Here is a 14,763-nt window from a genome sequence, read left to right as displayed (position 1 = left end):
AGCTCTAACAGGGTTTTCTTGTAAGACAGATTCTTAACAGAAAAATAGAATCTGTGTACATTAGGTGGTTAAAGACACATTTATCTTTGAAATAGTATGCTCCTGTTTGTGGATTTCTCTGCTGCATTTGACAAAATAAATAATGTTCATTCCCTTTCAATCCTGTAACTGCTTGGGACACGGTTTCACTCAGGAGCTACTTTACCTTCCTATCTAGACTGAACACTCAATGTGACAAATAGGGAAGATTCCAAGAGTCTTAGAATACCAAACTGTGGAGGCATTATAAATACTTCTTTTCCATTGTTGGTGACTTATTCTTACAGTCTGAAGCATGTCCAATTTGAGTTGTTTTTCTCAGTAGTATTGAGAGTTTTGTTTTCTGGGAAATATCAGTTGCTAGTAAATGTTGTGTCCAATCTGTAGGAGACTGCCTCAGAACTTGTTGTAGAATCATGACAGGTTCAGATCGAAAGGCCGAGAGCCGAAAACCATGCGTTATTTTCATCTTCTATATGAGAGGTGAAGTGTGGCTATCTCTGGCTCGACAGAAACAACTCTGACACTGAAAACCCAACTAAGCCCAACTTTCTGGCTGTCTCCTCAGCCTTAGCCTCAAACACAGTTCATATCTGATCCACTCGTTGGTGTATTTCATCACACAGGTCAGCACTGATCATACTAATTGTCCTCTACATTACTGAATGTCAAAGATGCTCCTGTCTGCTCCTTGCAGGCCACATCTGCCTTTCTTGGTTTATACAGAGCCTGACATAAGTGGGCCATTCGTAAATGCTTTTTGATGAGAGCAGTGATGGCCTTAGTCAGTGTGGTTGGGTCCTCCCTTATGGAGGAGGAAAACCGAGGATTGTTGCTAAGCAGCCCGTTAGGACTGGGTCACTTCTGACCCTGAATGACCTCCATGTGCATGCTTCCTCACATCATGTGTTTCATCCATTCATACCTTAGGATGACTTTGCTTTTTGGTAGGCTTGCCACGCTCGTAGCAAAAGACTCATAGAGAGCAATATAGGCATGAGAAGGAAGGGGGTGGTATTCATCTCTCACAAATTATCTAGCCCTGAGGAGCCAACGTGACTAATAAAGACTGGCCTCACTCTCTATTAACTGTTGTCAACGAACATGCTCTAATGTATCTATTTCCAGTAGGATGAAAGCTGATTAAGAGGGTGGTTTTTTTTTGTTTTGGTTTGTTTTTTGTTTGTTTGTTTGTTTTTATTGCTCCATCTTTAATGCTTTGCCTGGCACATTTTAGAGGTCCAAAAAGTATTTATCAAATACATAATAAACTGGTTTTATTTAAATTGGTACAAACCCGATTGACTCCAAAATCTTCCTAAATATTTTACTGACCAAAGGAACCAAGATGGAGTGTTTGAATGTTACATTTGGCTAAGTCTTGTGCATAGTGTAAAGACATCATCTGTCTCTGCCTTTTTTTTCAAGATATATTTGCAGTGCTCCAAGTACAGTTTCCTTCTTTGCCAAAATTTAGCTGATCAATGAGAGTGCAGAGACCTGTCTTTTCCAGCTTCTAAGTCTTTATTTAGTGTATGTGCCTGGCTTTTGAAAAGTAAAATTGAGAGGCCACTATGACCAAGCAGGTATGTCTTCAAAAATATATAATTGGTAACTTAACGTGATTCACTTGGAGTTCAAAATTGCATTGAGGTTCAATAAGTAAAACACACGAGCTGAGACAATTGATCCAAACATCCCTGGTTACTGTTACTAACATATTGTGTTATGGGAAAACACACATACGCAAACAGAGTTCCCCCAGAACCTCTTCGAAGACAATGCATAGTGCCGTGAGCCAGCAGGCAACGGTACTAAGTTGCGCTGTCTTCAGTTGGAAAGGCCCAGTCTCCTGGGCACAGGCGGTGGCATCATGGGGGCTTGGATGCTTGAAGTAAAGCCATATTTGGTGCAAGATGCTCATTTGAAAGGAGAAAGCCTCACAGGAAAGAGAGCCAATTGCATGTGGGGGCTGTTGCCATGGTGCTTTGCTCCTGCTTTAACATGCTGTGCTTGAACTTCTGGGAGTCCAAGGGTGGGGTAACAGAGAGGAGGAAGGAGGAGGGGAGTGGGATGGGCCTGGAGAGCTCACTGCAATAGGACTCTAGTCTTCCATAAGGTTCCTCTTTCCTGTGCTATCTAAGGCTGGCAAGGAAAGGGGGCGGGGGAGGGAGGATGGGGGGAGGCAGAGAGATTGAGAGTCTACAGGAAGGGAATGACTTTCTCAACATGCCCCAGATTGCTAAAATGAAATAAAAATCAGTTTAACTCCTAAATATACCTAACATGAATTAGAAGACGTTTAACACTAAAATTCCAAAACGGCGTGGTCCTTCCTAACCCAAATAATTCACCCTTTCGTGATCCTAGATGGAAAGATCAAACGTGTTTAATTCATTTGTCGAATGCAATCTAATATGCATATTAATGAGCTGATGGAGTGGAGAAAACTGCATTGGGCAGATGAAGTACTTTTTAAATGAAATAAGTTCATCCTTTTCCCACTTGTTTCATTGTGAAGGAAGGCTGAACACACTGGCACGCACTGTCGGTGTGCAAAAAATCCTCCAAAAAGCTAGCTTTAACAAAGCCTTCGTATTCTGAAAGCGTAGTCTGGAGGCAGCCACAGTTCTAACCTGTTCTCAGTTTTTTTTTTTTAAAAAAAAGATGTTTGGAAAGTAAATGACTTAAATGCACCATCCCCTTGAAACCGTCAGCGTGACTGCGTCTGTGTGGAGGAAGGTCTGCACAGTGGAGAGAGGGTTAAGAACACCTAGTTGAAATGGGGGAGGGGGAGGGGACCGACTTCAGATTTACTTAAATATTCATGACTGTGTTTCCCAGTCTGGCAACCCCTCAGGGAAGAAGAATCGTTCCTTCCTTGCAGAGTTCAGCTGAGCAGGACTAATCTAGGATGGAAACCCCTTCGGCCACCAGGACTATTCATAATTCATAAGTGCTGTAAACCAGCAGCTGAATACATTTAGACAGCTCCTGCTCCTTCGTGCAATTCCTGATTCCATTACTCTCTCTGCCAGGAAAGAAGCAGGGAGCCCAGGCTTCTTGTCACAATGGAGTGTGAAGATGGGCTTTGTTTGGATTAGGAAATGCCCTAAGAGACTTTGTCTTTTCTAAGTTTTGATTATTTTACCACTGAATCTGCTCGGCTTTCCCGGGTCCTTTTCGGGAGTGCTCTCTCAGAACAGTGAATTGTTGCAAAGGGATTTGTGGATTGTGGCAAGGAGAGCTTTCCAAAATGCCTGAGGCAAACTATTTGTTAACTGTATCTTGGGGTTACATCAAGGTGGGTTAATTTGATTCTGTTATGTGTCTTTGATAGAATGTGAAACATTTACATCTGTATGCTTTCTGTGAAGTAGAAAAACATCTGTAATGATTTAATTTGTGTTGTCCCTTAGCCCACTGAGGCTGTTTATTGTAAAATAAGAGCATGTGGTATTACATCGTATTTAAGTAGACTGTGCTGTATTTTAATCCTATTCTTTTTATGCAGCTCGATTTTTAAAGGATGCTTCTTTTTTTTCCCTTAGTTTTCTCTTCAATTTTTCACATATGATCTCTTCTCAAATAATATTTTAGAGTTAATTGCCAATAAATGTGTTTTAAAAGTCGTTACGTTTTCAATGAAATTATCTTGACCTCTATTAAAATTCCTTTTCCTATGTTTGCATCTTCAAGAGAAATAAGATAAGATGTTAATTCTAAGAAATCTTAAGAAAACTTCTTTTCCCCTAAGGTGGCATTGGAATGATTTCACATTAAGAGAGGTATTTTGTAGAAGAAGTATCATCTATTTAATGGTATCTGCTCCATTTCCAATCTCTTGGTTCTTAGTAAAGTCGAAAACATCTGAAGTGATCATTTGCTAGTTTTAAGGTGATTAATACATTTTTTCTTCTCATAAACAGTTCAAAAGAATGCTGAACCGGGAACTGACACACCTCTCAGAGATGAGCCGATCAGGAAACCAGGTTTCTGAATACATTTCAAATACTTTCTTAGGTAAGACATTAACTGGGAAACCTGTCCCATAATTGAGATTTTTCAGTATTAATCTCTGCAATCTGTCAGCGACATCCTTATGTGAGTTTGGAGTGGGGTTAAGTCACAGAAAAAGCCATTTCAAATAAGAACTAAAGACAACATTTAAGGTAAAAAAAAAAAAAAGGCAGAAAGATTTTTTTTTTTTTTTAAAGAATCAAAGACAGAAGGTTTTTATAGGCTAATTGTATTTCTGTGTAGCTCAGGTCACCCCTTATGCACCCACCCACTTATATCTTGGCCAAGACCTCCGAATAGGGCGGGGCGGCGGCGGGGGGGGGGGGGGGGGGGGTCCAGTCATCCAAACCTGAGGGACCAGTCTATTGGCTCTTTTGACATGGTATTCTTTAAATTCTTCCAATAACTTGACTTGGAGCAAAAGATTTCCTCTTAGTTGGTTTGTATGAGATACGGTTGGAGAATAATTGTGTGCCGATTTGGCCCATGGGAATAAGCTTCGGAAGTAATTTGACTGTTGCTTTGCTAAGTTATTTCTTAAAGATCAACGGGAAGAAAAGAATCTTCACATCTCTGAAAGATTTGGCTTTCTGCAAGCTGCATCATTATTTTCCCAATCTGATGCTTTTATCTATTGTGCTGTGTTGTCACATTGATGGTATTTAACACATGACACTGACAGTAAAGGTTTGCATTAAAGATCCTCAACTACTGTCAGATGTCCTGTTTGATTACTAGAGATTTCTGATCTCATGTTTAAAGCCATTCTGCTGTATAGTGAACCTATTTGGATTATATTTTTCTTTAATAGGGCTTGCAGAATATGCAAATCTACTTTAAAGCAAATAGGTAGCATTTCGATTCTGATTCTGTTGACTTTCAAATACTGCTGGATTATGCCTATTTACAGAACTCCATTATGTAGGGAAACAACCCATTCTTACAACTGAACATCACACCTCCCTACATTTTTGGCATAGCAACACATCATTTAATCCATGAACATCTGCCTTGGGGCCTTATAGAAACACACACCTCTTCTGGTTTTATTTTTTAAAAAATCAATCCTATTTCTCCAATACCAAAGCAGTTTCTGCTGTCAGCCGATCAATCTTTGATCTGTCTAGTGCAGAGCCCATGGCATTACCCTGCAGCAGATGGGCAGTGGCACAATTAACAAGTGCCTTGCCAACTGTTTCCTCTGTGGGTACCTTCCACACCTGGTTTTCTCCGGCGGCAGTTACAAACACCTTTGGGAACAAAGGAGAAGAATTTTCATATGTCCTAGCTCTGAGAGGCAGCTAGGATCTAATTGAACAGAAAATGTTATATACTGATCTTTTCTTCTCCATCATCCCCCCTTCATCCCTTTGAAGAGAGACATCTTTCGCTGTTCCTTTCAAATGTACTCTGCTCTGTGCAACACTCAAGTATTTTTCACAAACTGGGAATCTTACACTTTTCCAAGGCTAATGATTGTGGGAGAGAAGAAGAAAGTCGATTAGTGCAAGAACTCCTTTTTGTTCTCAAAAACATTGCATTTTAAAAAGCCGGGGCTTGTCTGTCATCTTGGGAGAGACTCTCACAACCAGAGTAAAGCTGCATGAGCCCTTTGTCATCCAAGACTGCACAGAGGCAGCTCTGTACACGTACTAGCTCTCACCAGCAGCTTGCCAAGGACAGCTAGAATAGTTTAGCATATCGATCTTTTTTATTTTTAATCATCATAAGCTATTAAGTGAGAAAGCTGATAAGATAATAAAGATGACCTCTCAGGGTCAACACTGTATCTCAAAAACAAGTAAATGTCAAATCTTGAATATTTCATTTGCTGTTAGCACATCTCTTGAGGAAACCAATCATTTGGCTTCTCATTGTTCCAAAAATTAAATGATCAAATACAGGTTGTTGGGGAAGGTAATAGAATCTCAATTCTTAGAGACTCAGCATTAGGAGGATGGGGTGTGTGTGTGCACAAAGTAGTCCTGATCAAACAGACTAGACAAATTAAAATTTTAAATATTCTTGGAAAAATATAGGAGAGAAAACATCCCTCATATAAACAAAAGATATGTCAGTTGCCTCATCTGTACAGTGGGAGCACTTGGCATAGGTGACAGAGTTCTTCAAACTCTAACATTTTATGACTCTGATATGAACTGAGTTGATTAGTTTTGCTAAGACATACCTGGCAGTCTGGATTCTCCATAATGGACTATAGACTTGCAATCTGATAATCCTAAAAAGCAAACAAACAAACACAACTTGCTTCCAAACTGCAAATGTAGGACATGGGATTCTTTTTTCTTTTTTTTTAAGATTTTATTTATTTATTCATGAGAGACACAGAGAGAGGCAGAGACACAGGCAGAGGGAGAAATGGGCTCCCTGTAGGGAGCCCGATGCAGGACTTGATACCAGGACCCCAGAATCACTTTGCCCTGAGCCAAAGGCAGACACTCAGTCACTGAGCCACCCAGGTGTCCCTAGGACATGGAATTCTTAATCCTGTCTTGTGGGGGTGAATATTCCTGGAGAAGCATGAATAAAGCCTTCTTTATCAACGGTCAGATCCGCAAGGGACCTTAATGGCCTTGCACTCCAATTCTGTCATTTTATGGGAGAGAGAATAGGCCCAGAAGGACAAAGTAACCTAATCAAGATTAATTGGCTACTGTGTCCCTGAGCCAGAACGAAGGCTTTGCTCTCTTGACTCCCAGACTAAAGTACCCTGTCACTTTAACTAGGAAAGAAGGCTGTCAGGGACTCAGACCCTATAGAAGAAGATTGCACTGGGACACATGCTTCTGTGTGTGTGTGTGTGTCTCTGCCTCTCTCTGTGTCTCTCATGAATAAATACATAAAATCTTAAAAAGAAAAAAAAAGAAAATTGCCTTAAAGGACACTTAAATAATGGGTATATTCTTTTGGAAAAAAGTCTTTAAGAATCGTGATTGTTGGACCTAAAAGTAAAATGTGTTTTTAACATTTCCCAGTAACATAAAAATACCTTGTCCAGAGTACAGCAACCCTCTCAGTGAGCAGAAAATGAGAAGACCTGAGTGCTTTAAGTTAAAATTAAAGAGCATTATTGCAGTAAGAGCCATTGATTGCTAAAATGTGTCGTCCAGGAAGGAGGGAATCCCTTACTCCAAGGATCTGTGAAATTTGTACTGTTTCCATTCAAGAGGATGGTGTTGAGATGGGCAAGTCAAAGGCAGGCAAGAGTCCATTTACCACAGCAGGCATTTACTGATGCTCTGATATGCTAATGAGCTCCAGGTTGCTGGCCCAAGAGGAGATAAAGCAGGACCTGTAGGAAGGGAGCATAGGTAAAGCAAGATAAGTAGATATATTATAATTTAGTAAATCTTTTTACAGAGAAAACTCATTCCTGCAAATCCCCTACTACGACTCAAAAGCCAGAGGACGTAGAATTTCAAAGATGCAAGGAAAAGAATTTAGACATTTTGCGTGATCATATGCCATGCTCTAATAAAAGTCCTTCAAATTATGCCATTAACAGAGTTTTGACGTGACCGTTTTTTGCATTTTTGTTGTTGTTGATTTGTTTTATGCTCGTCCACTATGTCCCCACTGTATTCTGACCATTTTGCAAATAAATGTAAATTTACCGAGCATTTATGGCAATTCTGTGAGTCTGTGTTTCAGGATATTTCTGCAGTGTAAGGGTTCAGCTTCTAAACAGAGGAGATTCAGACTAGGGGAACCTCTCAGTTGTTCTACTGCCTGCCTGTATAGGGAAACACCCATTAATGTCAAATTGCTCCTGTCTGTGAATAATGGCTTTCTTCTTTATTGTAATGTTCCAGACACAGTAGGGTTCAATTACTGGCTGTTGCAAGGAATCTTTAGTTAACACAGGGAAAGGCTGCTAGTCCCACTAGAGGTTTTCCTATGTACAGTAGCATAGGGGAAACTGACAGTCTCTTAGATAACCAGACGTGAGGAATGATGAAGAATGGTGGTCGGGAAAGACAGAGGCTACTGTGGCCTTTCCTTTTAGCGAAGAGTTATGCTTATTAGGAGTGAGGCGACAGAAAAGTTAATGTCAGAAATAATATAATATGCAGTATTTTTTGCCATTGATCGTGAGACCAGAAAGAAATTCTTAACGGGAACCTCAGGGCCTGGGTTTTATGCTATTAAGTCACTGTGTCTGGAACTGAGTAATTGTAAAATACATATCTGTGGAATAAATTGCCCTTTGAGCTTGGACAAATCGCTGACTTCATCTGAAAAGCGAAAGTGTGGGATTATTATTGGTTCCCAAACCTGGCTCTGATCATCAGTGTCATTTAGGAAGTTCTTTTTAAAAAAAAAATACCGATTCAGGAGGACCGGATGGGGCTCATCAATCTGTGTTTTTCTCAAGTTCCCTGGGTGTTTCTGATGTTGAAGCAGGTTAGAAACCCCTGAACTAATTGAAATGACCACTAAAATTCCTCCCTAGGCAAAAGTCATAGACTGATGAGGCGAGGAGCTTATAGGTCCCTAAAGATAGCACAGGGATGCTAGGGATGGAGAATACCCTTGTTCCAGGTGTTGAGACATACTGGGCGCTGCTTCTGTCTCCCTGAGCTTGCTTTGCATTGAGGAGTTGGCCACAGGGCCCTAAGAGCAGACGGAGGTCTCTGGGGAAAGCATGTGACTGTGCCATCACCTTGCAAGAGTTGAAAGCAAATATTCTAGGCGCCAGCATGCCATCTGGAAACATGTCATTTTCAAATGGGGAAGTTGTCTTTGTCCTAATTTCTACTGTAACAAGCAGAGATACAGGTAGGAATTTCTGAGAGCTGCATTAACTCTTTCAGCCACAGGGTGTCATTTAGTTCAATGAAGTAGCTGTTCATGCAATTCACTAAATGATTGCCTCTGTGCACACTCACAAGCAGCCCTGTGACCTGAAAGAGTCAATGCATTTTGCAGAAGGACTCAGGATAAAGCCCCCTGTGAAGTAAAATGGGATATTTGGTGGCTGATGCCTTTAATAGCGTGATATAGAAGGAAGAACCTCCATGAGAAGGTAGATGTTTTTGTCACGAATTGTAGCTCTGCTATTACCTTGTTGTAGTGAAATTTTTTAAGCGATTAAATGAGATCAGCATAAATATTTAATCAGCATAAATATTTTAATAAATTTAATGCCTGTTACAAGTGAGAGGCATTGTTTATTATTAATTAGTAGAATGAATAAAAATAAAGCATGAAGTAAAGCTGATAGACTTTTCCTCTGAACCTCAAATGATGTTACCATATTTGTTGTTAAGCCAAGGCTTAACATAATTATATAAAGATCATAAACCATGCATTTCTCTAACTTACATACTGCTCATCTAAATTGAAATGCTGTATTTATTTAAAGTTGTATGTATTTTTAAATTAAAAAAATTAATACATATGTGAAACTAGTGATGTACTATATGTTGGCTAATTGATTTTAAATTTAAAAAATTAATACAAATCTGATAAAATTAGCAGAACATAAAGCCTGTTTTTATTAATCTGGGTCTGGCTACGTGAACCTTTTCTATTATACAAACATAGAAGTTATTTTTTTCATAGAAGTTATTTACTTAAAAAAAACCCTACATATAAATATTGATGCCCTACATATAAATATTGATGCCTATATTTGAAAATATAGAAATGTAATTCTAAATTACACTACAGATAGAAGATGGAGGATTGAGTCCTACCTCTGCCACTGCTTGGACAACTTATTTAGCTCCTCTGGCCTCAGTTGGTTGAGCAATAAAATGAAGCCAAAAAAATTCTCCTATTTTCCCCATCAACCTCACAAGATTGTCCTGGAGGTCAAGTGAGATAATGTGGGATAGTCCTTTATAAGACTGTATAATTGTAGGACATTAGAAATTGTTTTGGATATTGCAGTGGGTTCTCATTGGCACACAGGGGCTGAAAAATGTTTCCCCTTGTTGCAGATAAGCAGAATGATGTGGAGATTCCATCTCCCACCCAGAAAGACCGAGAGAAAAAGAAAAAGCAACAACTCATGACACAGATAAGTGGAGTGAAAAAACTAATGCATAGCTCAAGCTTGAACAATACAAGCATTTCACGCTTTGGAGTCAACACAGAAAACGAAGATCATCTGGCCAAGGTATGTCTGAGCTAGGGGCATGTGCATGCAGCTCTCTCTTTATAACAGGTGGCTGCCCAAAACTATCTACTAGAAAATAGTAGTAATCATTTTGCTTTATTATTAAATTGTATGATAAGAAGGCTGGTGTGGCCTCTTTGTCCATTGCTGGACACCTAATTCGAAACCCTTTTCCAACAACAAAGGACCTTTATTTTTTTATTCTGAGTTGGATTTGTAAATGGAAATTCCTCATGAATGAGAATCCTAAGGAAGGCACACTGGGAGAATCCACAGGGTGGCCAGGAGACAGGATTGAATTGTCCCAGAGGACAGATCTAGGACTATATGCCAAGGATTAGTTGGAAAATCAGCACTGATTGGCAGAGCTAAAGAAGAAATGAGAGAGGTTGACAGCACTGACTCAGATCCCAAACCTCGTGAATGAAGGAAGACACACATCCCCTAGAGGGCCACGTAAGGTGACCACGGAGGTTCCTGCAGCCTTGTGACAATAGGAAAGGAGCTTGCCATGGGCAAGGAGACATTCAATGAGACTTCTGACAGATGGCATTGGAGCAAGATTGATCTTACATTGGGGCAAGCCTCTGGGGAGAGCCTAGATCCCTTATTCTGGGCAAGAATTCAGGATAGAATAAATTACTCCTTTAATCAGATAATCTTGGAATAATCACACAACGGAGGACTGAATTGTTTCTCCGAGGCCTGTCCGTGGCCCAAGAACTCTAAGATGGAATAATCCATGGTTGGCATTCTTCGTGACCTTTTACTAAATTAGGGTTGACTTCCACACATTCTAGCAACTGAGTCTCCCCAACTGGGCCCTTTGCAATGATAGCCAAAGGGCAAGGGAGTTCCCCTGAGGTGGTTTTTCAGCTATTACTAATTAGCCAGTGCTCAGTGAAGAGAAGAGACAGGGAAATGGAACTAGAGGGATCTCTAAGCCACTGACAGCTACCTCTGAATACAACTTGGTTGAGGACTGATGTGCAAATACAGGTTAACAACTCAATCTATATATTAGACACACACTTTCCCTTTTCTGAAGAATATACAGAAACTTATAACTAATATGAAGAGGATGTCCAATCTCGTAGGCCATTCTATTTTCAAATTTTCATGCAACTAGACCCAAACACTCTAAAGAGACACTCCACAGTCTTAGCCAGCCATTGTCCAAAAACTAAATGAAAATAATGAGGCATGCTAACAAAACTAGTTTTATTCCTAAATTCCTCTCATTTTAATTACAGGAGCTGGAAGACCTGAACAAATGGGGCCTTAACATCTTCAATGTGGCTGGATATTCACACAATAGGCCCCTCACATGCATCATGTATGCCATTTTCCAGGTGAGTTAAAAGGAGAGTATTGCTTATTTAATTAGATGGCTCTTTATGATTTTTTTCCATCCCAGTTCACTTTCCTGATTTAACTTTTTCTTCATTTTTGAACATCCACTTATTTATTTTCTACTCCATTTTACTACATAGGAAAGAGACCTCCTAAAGACATTCAAAATCTCATCTGATACATTTGTAACCTACATGATGACTTTAGAAGACCATTACCATTCTGATGTGGCATATCATAACAGCCTACACGCTGCTGATGTAGCCCAGTCAACCCATGTTCTTCTTTCTACGCCAGCATTAGATGTGAGTAGTTATGATCTGTTTTGCATTAACCACCCATCCTCTTTAGAAAAGTGCTATACAGCATGTAACATAGTTACAGAAATAATTGCACATGCTCAAATGGGTTCTTTATTTTGTGTAGCATCTATCCGTTGGTTTACTAATAAAAATGAATGGCATTTCTACTTACTCTGCTTTCAAATATCAGAGTAACCATCTCTTTATATCTCTTAAAATTGAAAAGTTATTTCATTATCAAGCATTTAACAGGGTGTTTTTTTTTTAAAGATATATTTATTTTAGAGAGAGAGCACATGCTCATGCATGGGGGGGAAGGGCATAGGGATAGAGCCAATCTCAAGGAGACTCCTCACTGAGCATGTAGCCCTTCGTGGGGCTTGATCTCATGACCTTGACATCATGACCTGATGATGGAAATCATCAGGTCAGACACTTGGAAATCAGGAATCAGACACTTAACCGAATGAGCTATCAGGTGCCCCCAGGGTGCTTTATTTTTCATTGCATCTCCAGTATGTAGTTAAGTATCCAGTTCAGCATCTAGTATGTAGTTTATCCTCAATATGCATATACTGATCTGAATTGCCCATACCAACCCAAATACTGTAAGGGATAGCACAGAAGTATAATATAAAATGTCCTACATAGTTCCTGTGGGGAATAAGCATTTGTTAGCTTATTCTCCTAAGAATTCATAAAACTGATTCTACAAAAGTAACTGAATATCTAAAACTGAGGAATTAATGAACAGCATTCCATTTTGCTAGACATCTTGCTAGAAGGCGGCTGTGACTCCTTCCTTAGTAGATTAATGCATTTCCATGCACCAGTGTTAGCAGCAATGTGCCTAGCAGGCCATATTCTTCCTTGACATATGGCAATGGTAGGTACTTCCAAAATGTGTAGGCTCACTGCAGAAGGAGACTTGCCAACCCCCACCAGATTCACAGGTTCAGTTTGGAAGGTGAAGAAAGATTAGACTGACCACTATTCTATTGTTTGTGTTCCATATTTCCTGATAAAAGAGATCCAAGACGATGGGAAAGTGAAATGGAGCTGAGGCTGTTTTATCCCCTGAAGGAGAGAAACAGTATTATTTGTATGTTCTGTATAAGGATTATAGAGTGGGCCAACACTGTTTATCAACTACCCACTGCTATTGATAGGATGCCTATTGTGCGTCCAGAAATTGACCACGGGGGCTGTACATGATGAGACAAGAGACCGCTCAACGTGTCCTTGAGCAACTAGTCTTCATAGGAGGGGTGTAAACTGAGCTGGTGGTTGAAGGATCAGAAGATTTAAGTAATCACAGAGGATGAGGAAAGACATTTCAGCCAATGAAAGACCTTTTAGTCAGAAGGAATATATATCTACACAAATATTAGGTTTAAATTATCCTATACAAGTAGGGGCAGAGGAGGCTTCACAACATGGCATGAAGGGGAGCAGAGGGGCATTAGGTTTCACTTCTAAGAAATCTTCTCAGATCTGGCCCATAGTAAACATTTAGTGGATAGGAACTGAAGGAATGCTTGAATGAATGAATGGATGGGTGAATATATGAAAGCTTCTGGCCACTCTACAAATTTAGCTTTGGGAAATAATTTATTGCCAGTCTTCTGAGTTTGGGATTTAGCCTTTCTTCTCTGAGTTACTCAGCCTGAAACCACGTGAAACCATGAATGTTGTTATATCTCAGAGCAGAGCCAGTCCGACTTGCTTTTTTGACTTGTATGCACTCATGTTATATAAGCACCATGCTTCTATACTACTTATCCAATAAATAAACAGGACCCCACCTGATTACTCGTCTTGAGCATGGTGCTAATGCCTTCCTATAAGTTTGATGTGAGCATGGGCTTTTGCCATCATCCCTTTCATGTGAGACCTTATGATGATGGATAGAGTGTACACTGAAATTAGTGTATTGACACATCATATACATCAGCAAACAGTCCTTCTCCCAACAAGAATGGAATGGGATACTTCAATATGAAAGTGAATAAGCAGGATAGGCCAATGGGATCTGGAGTTAAATGTGCTCCTTTTGCTCTACAGGCTGTCTTCACTGATTTGGAAATTCTGGCCACCATTTTTGCAGCTGCTATCCATGACGTGGATCACCCTGGAGTCTCCAACCAGTTTCTCATCAACACAAGTGAGTTCACTACCAGAATAGTCATTCGAGATAATTGTATGATTCATTGCTTCATTTTTCCCCCTAATGTTTTCATTATGGATGATAATAAGGGTAATAATGAGGTAATCCTTCCATTCCACTCAAGCTGGTCAGACCTTTCCTGGATACTGTGTCCAGTCTGGCAACATAATTTTTGAGCTAGCATGGAGAACTTGGAAAGGGTCAGAGGGGAGCCATAAAAAGTACTCAACATTTGGAAAATACAATACGTGAGGAAAGAGTAACAGATGTGGAATTATCCAGTAAGGACAAGGAAAGGCTTGGGGATAACGTGATAATGATTTTCAGTGTTATGCAGGACTCTCCCATAGAACATGGTGACCCACTAGTGTCCCTCTCTACTGAGGAAGCTGTCCCAAATGTTGGACCTGAGCATGGGAACCTCCAAAAAAAAAATAAGACTCCAAGGAAAGCACCAGAATGCTTGGTCTGTAGTAGGGAAGATGACCCAGTGACATTTAGCGCTGCTCCAGCCTTAGGATCCCAAACTATACTCAATGCTTTTGTCATGCTGAAAATGATTAGTATCCATGCTAATGAGAAGCCGTGGAATTTTCTCAATGCACTATTTCTAAGTGCTAAAAATCTCAGTACATTTTCTTCTGAGAATATTGATTATACAGTTGTGGTCATAATTGACATCAAGTGCTGATGGTTTTATGGAAATGTTTTGAGCCACTTGCTATAAAAGAGTTCCT

General features: G+C 39.9%; 1 protein-coding gene across 8 annotated transcripts in view; it reads left to right on the top strand.

Moving 5' to 3' along the window:
• PDE4B (phosphodiesterase 4B) overlaps positions 1-14,763 on the top strand; it is a 542,476-nt gene that overhangs the window by 520,076 nt on the left and 7,637 nt on the right. For 7 of the 8 annotated variants that reach the window (XM_038537222.1, XM_038537223.1, XM_038537226.1 and 4 more), the window contains 5 exons: positions 3,969-4,062; positions 10,026-10,204; positions 11,458-11,556; positions 11,698-11,862; positions 13,924-14,023. In XM_038537222.1, coding sequence (XP_038393150.1) covers positions 3,969-4,062; positions 10,026-10,204; positions 11,458-11,556; positions 11,698-11,862; positions 13,924-14,023 — 637 coding nt within the window. Of the gene's footprint in view, positions 1-2,866; positions 3,344-3,968; positions 4,063-10,025; positions 10,205-11,457; positions 11,557-11,697; positions 11,863-13,923; positions 14,024-14,763 lie in introns of those variants that run through there. The other variant, XM_038537229.1, reaches the window with a different exon arrangement.

This window comes from Canis lupus, chromosome 5, assembly GCF_011100685.1.
Source record: "Canis lupus familiaris isolate Mischka breed German Shepherd chromosome 5, alternate assembly UU_Cfam_GSD_1.0, whole genome shotgun sequence".
Classification (NCBI taxonomy): Eukaryota; Metazoa; Chordata; class Mammalia; order Carnivora; family Canidae; genus Canis; species Canis lupus.
The sequence above is the reverse complement of the archived record's forward strand: the minus strand, read 5'-3'. Positions and strand labels throughout refer to the sequence as shown.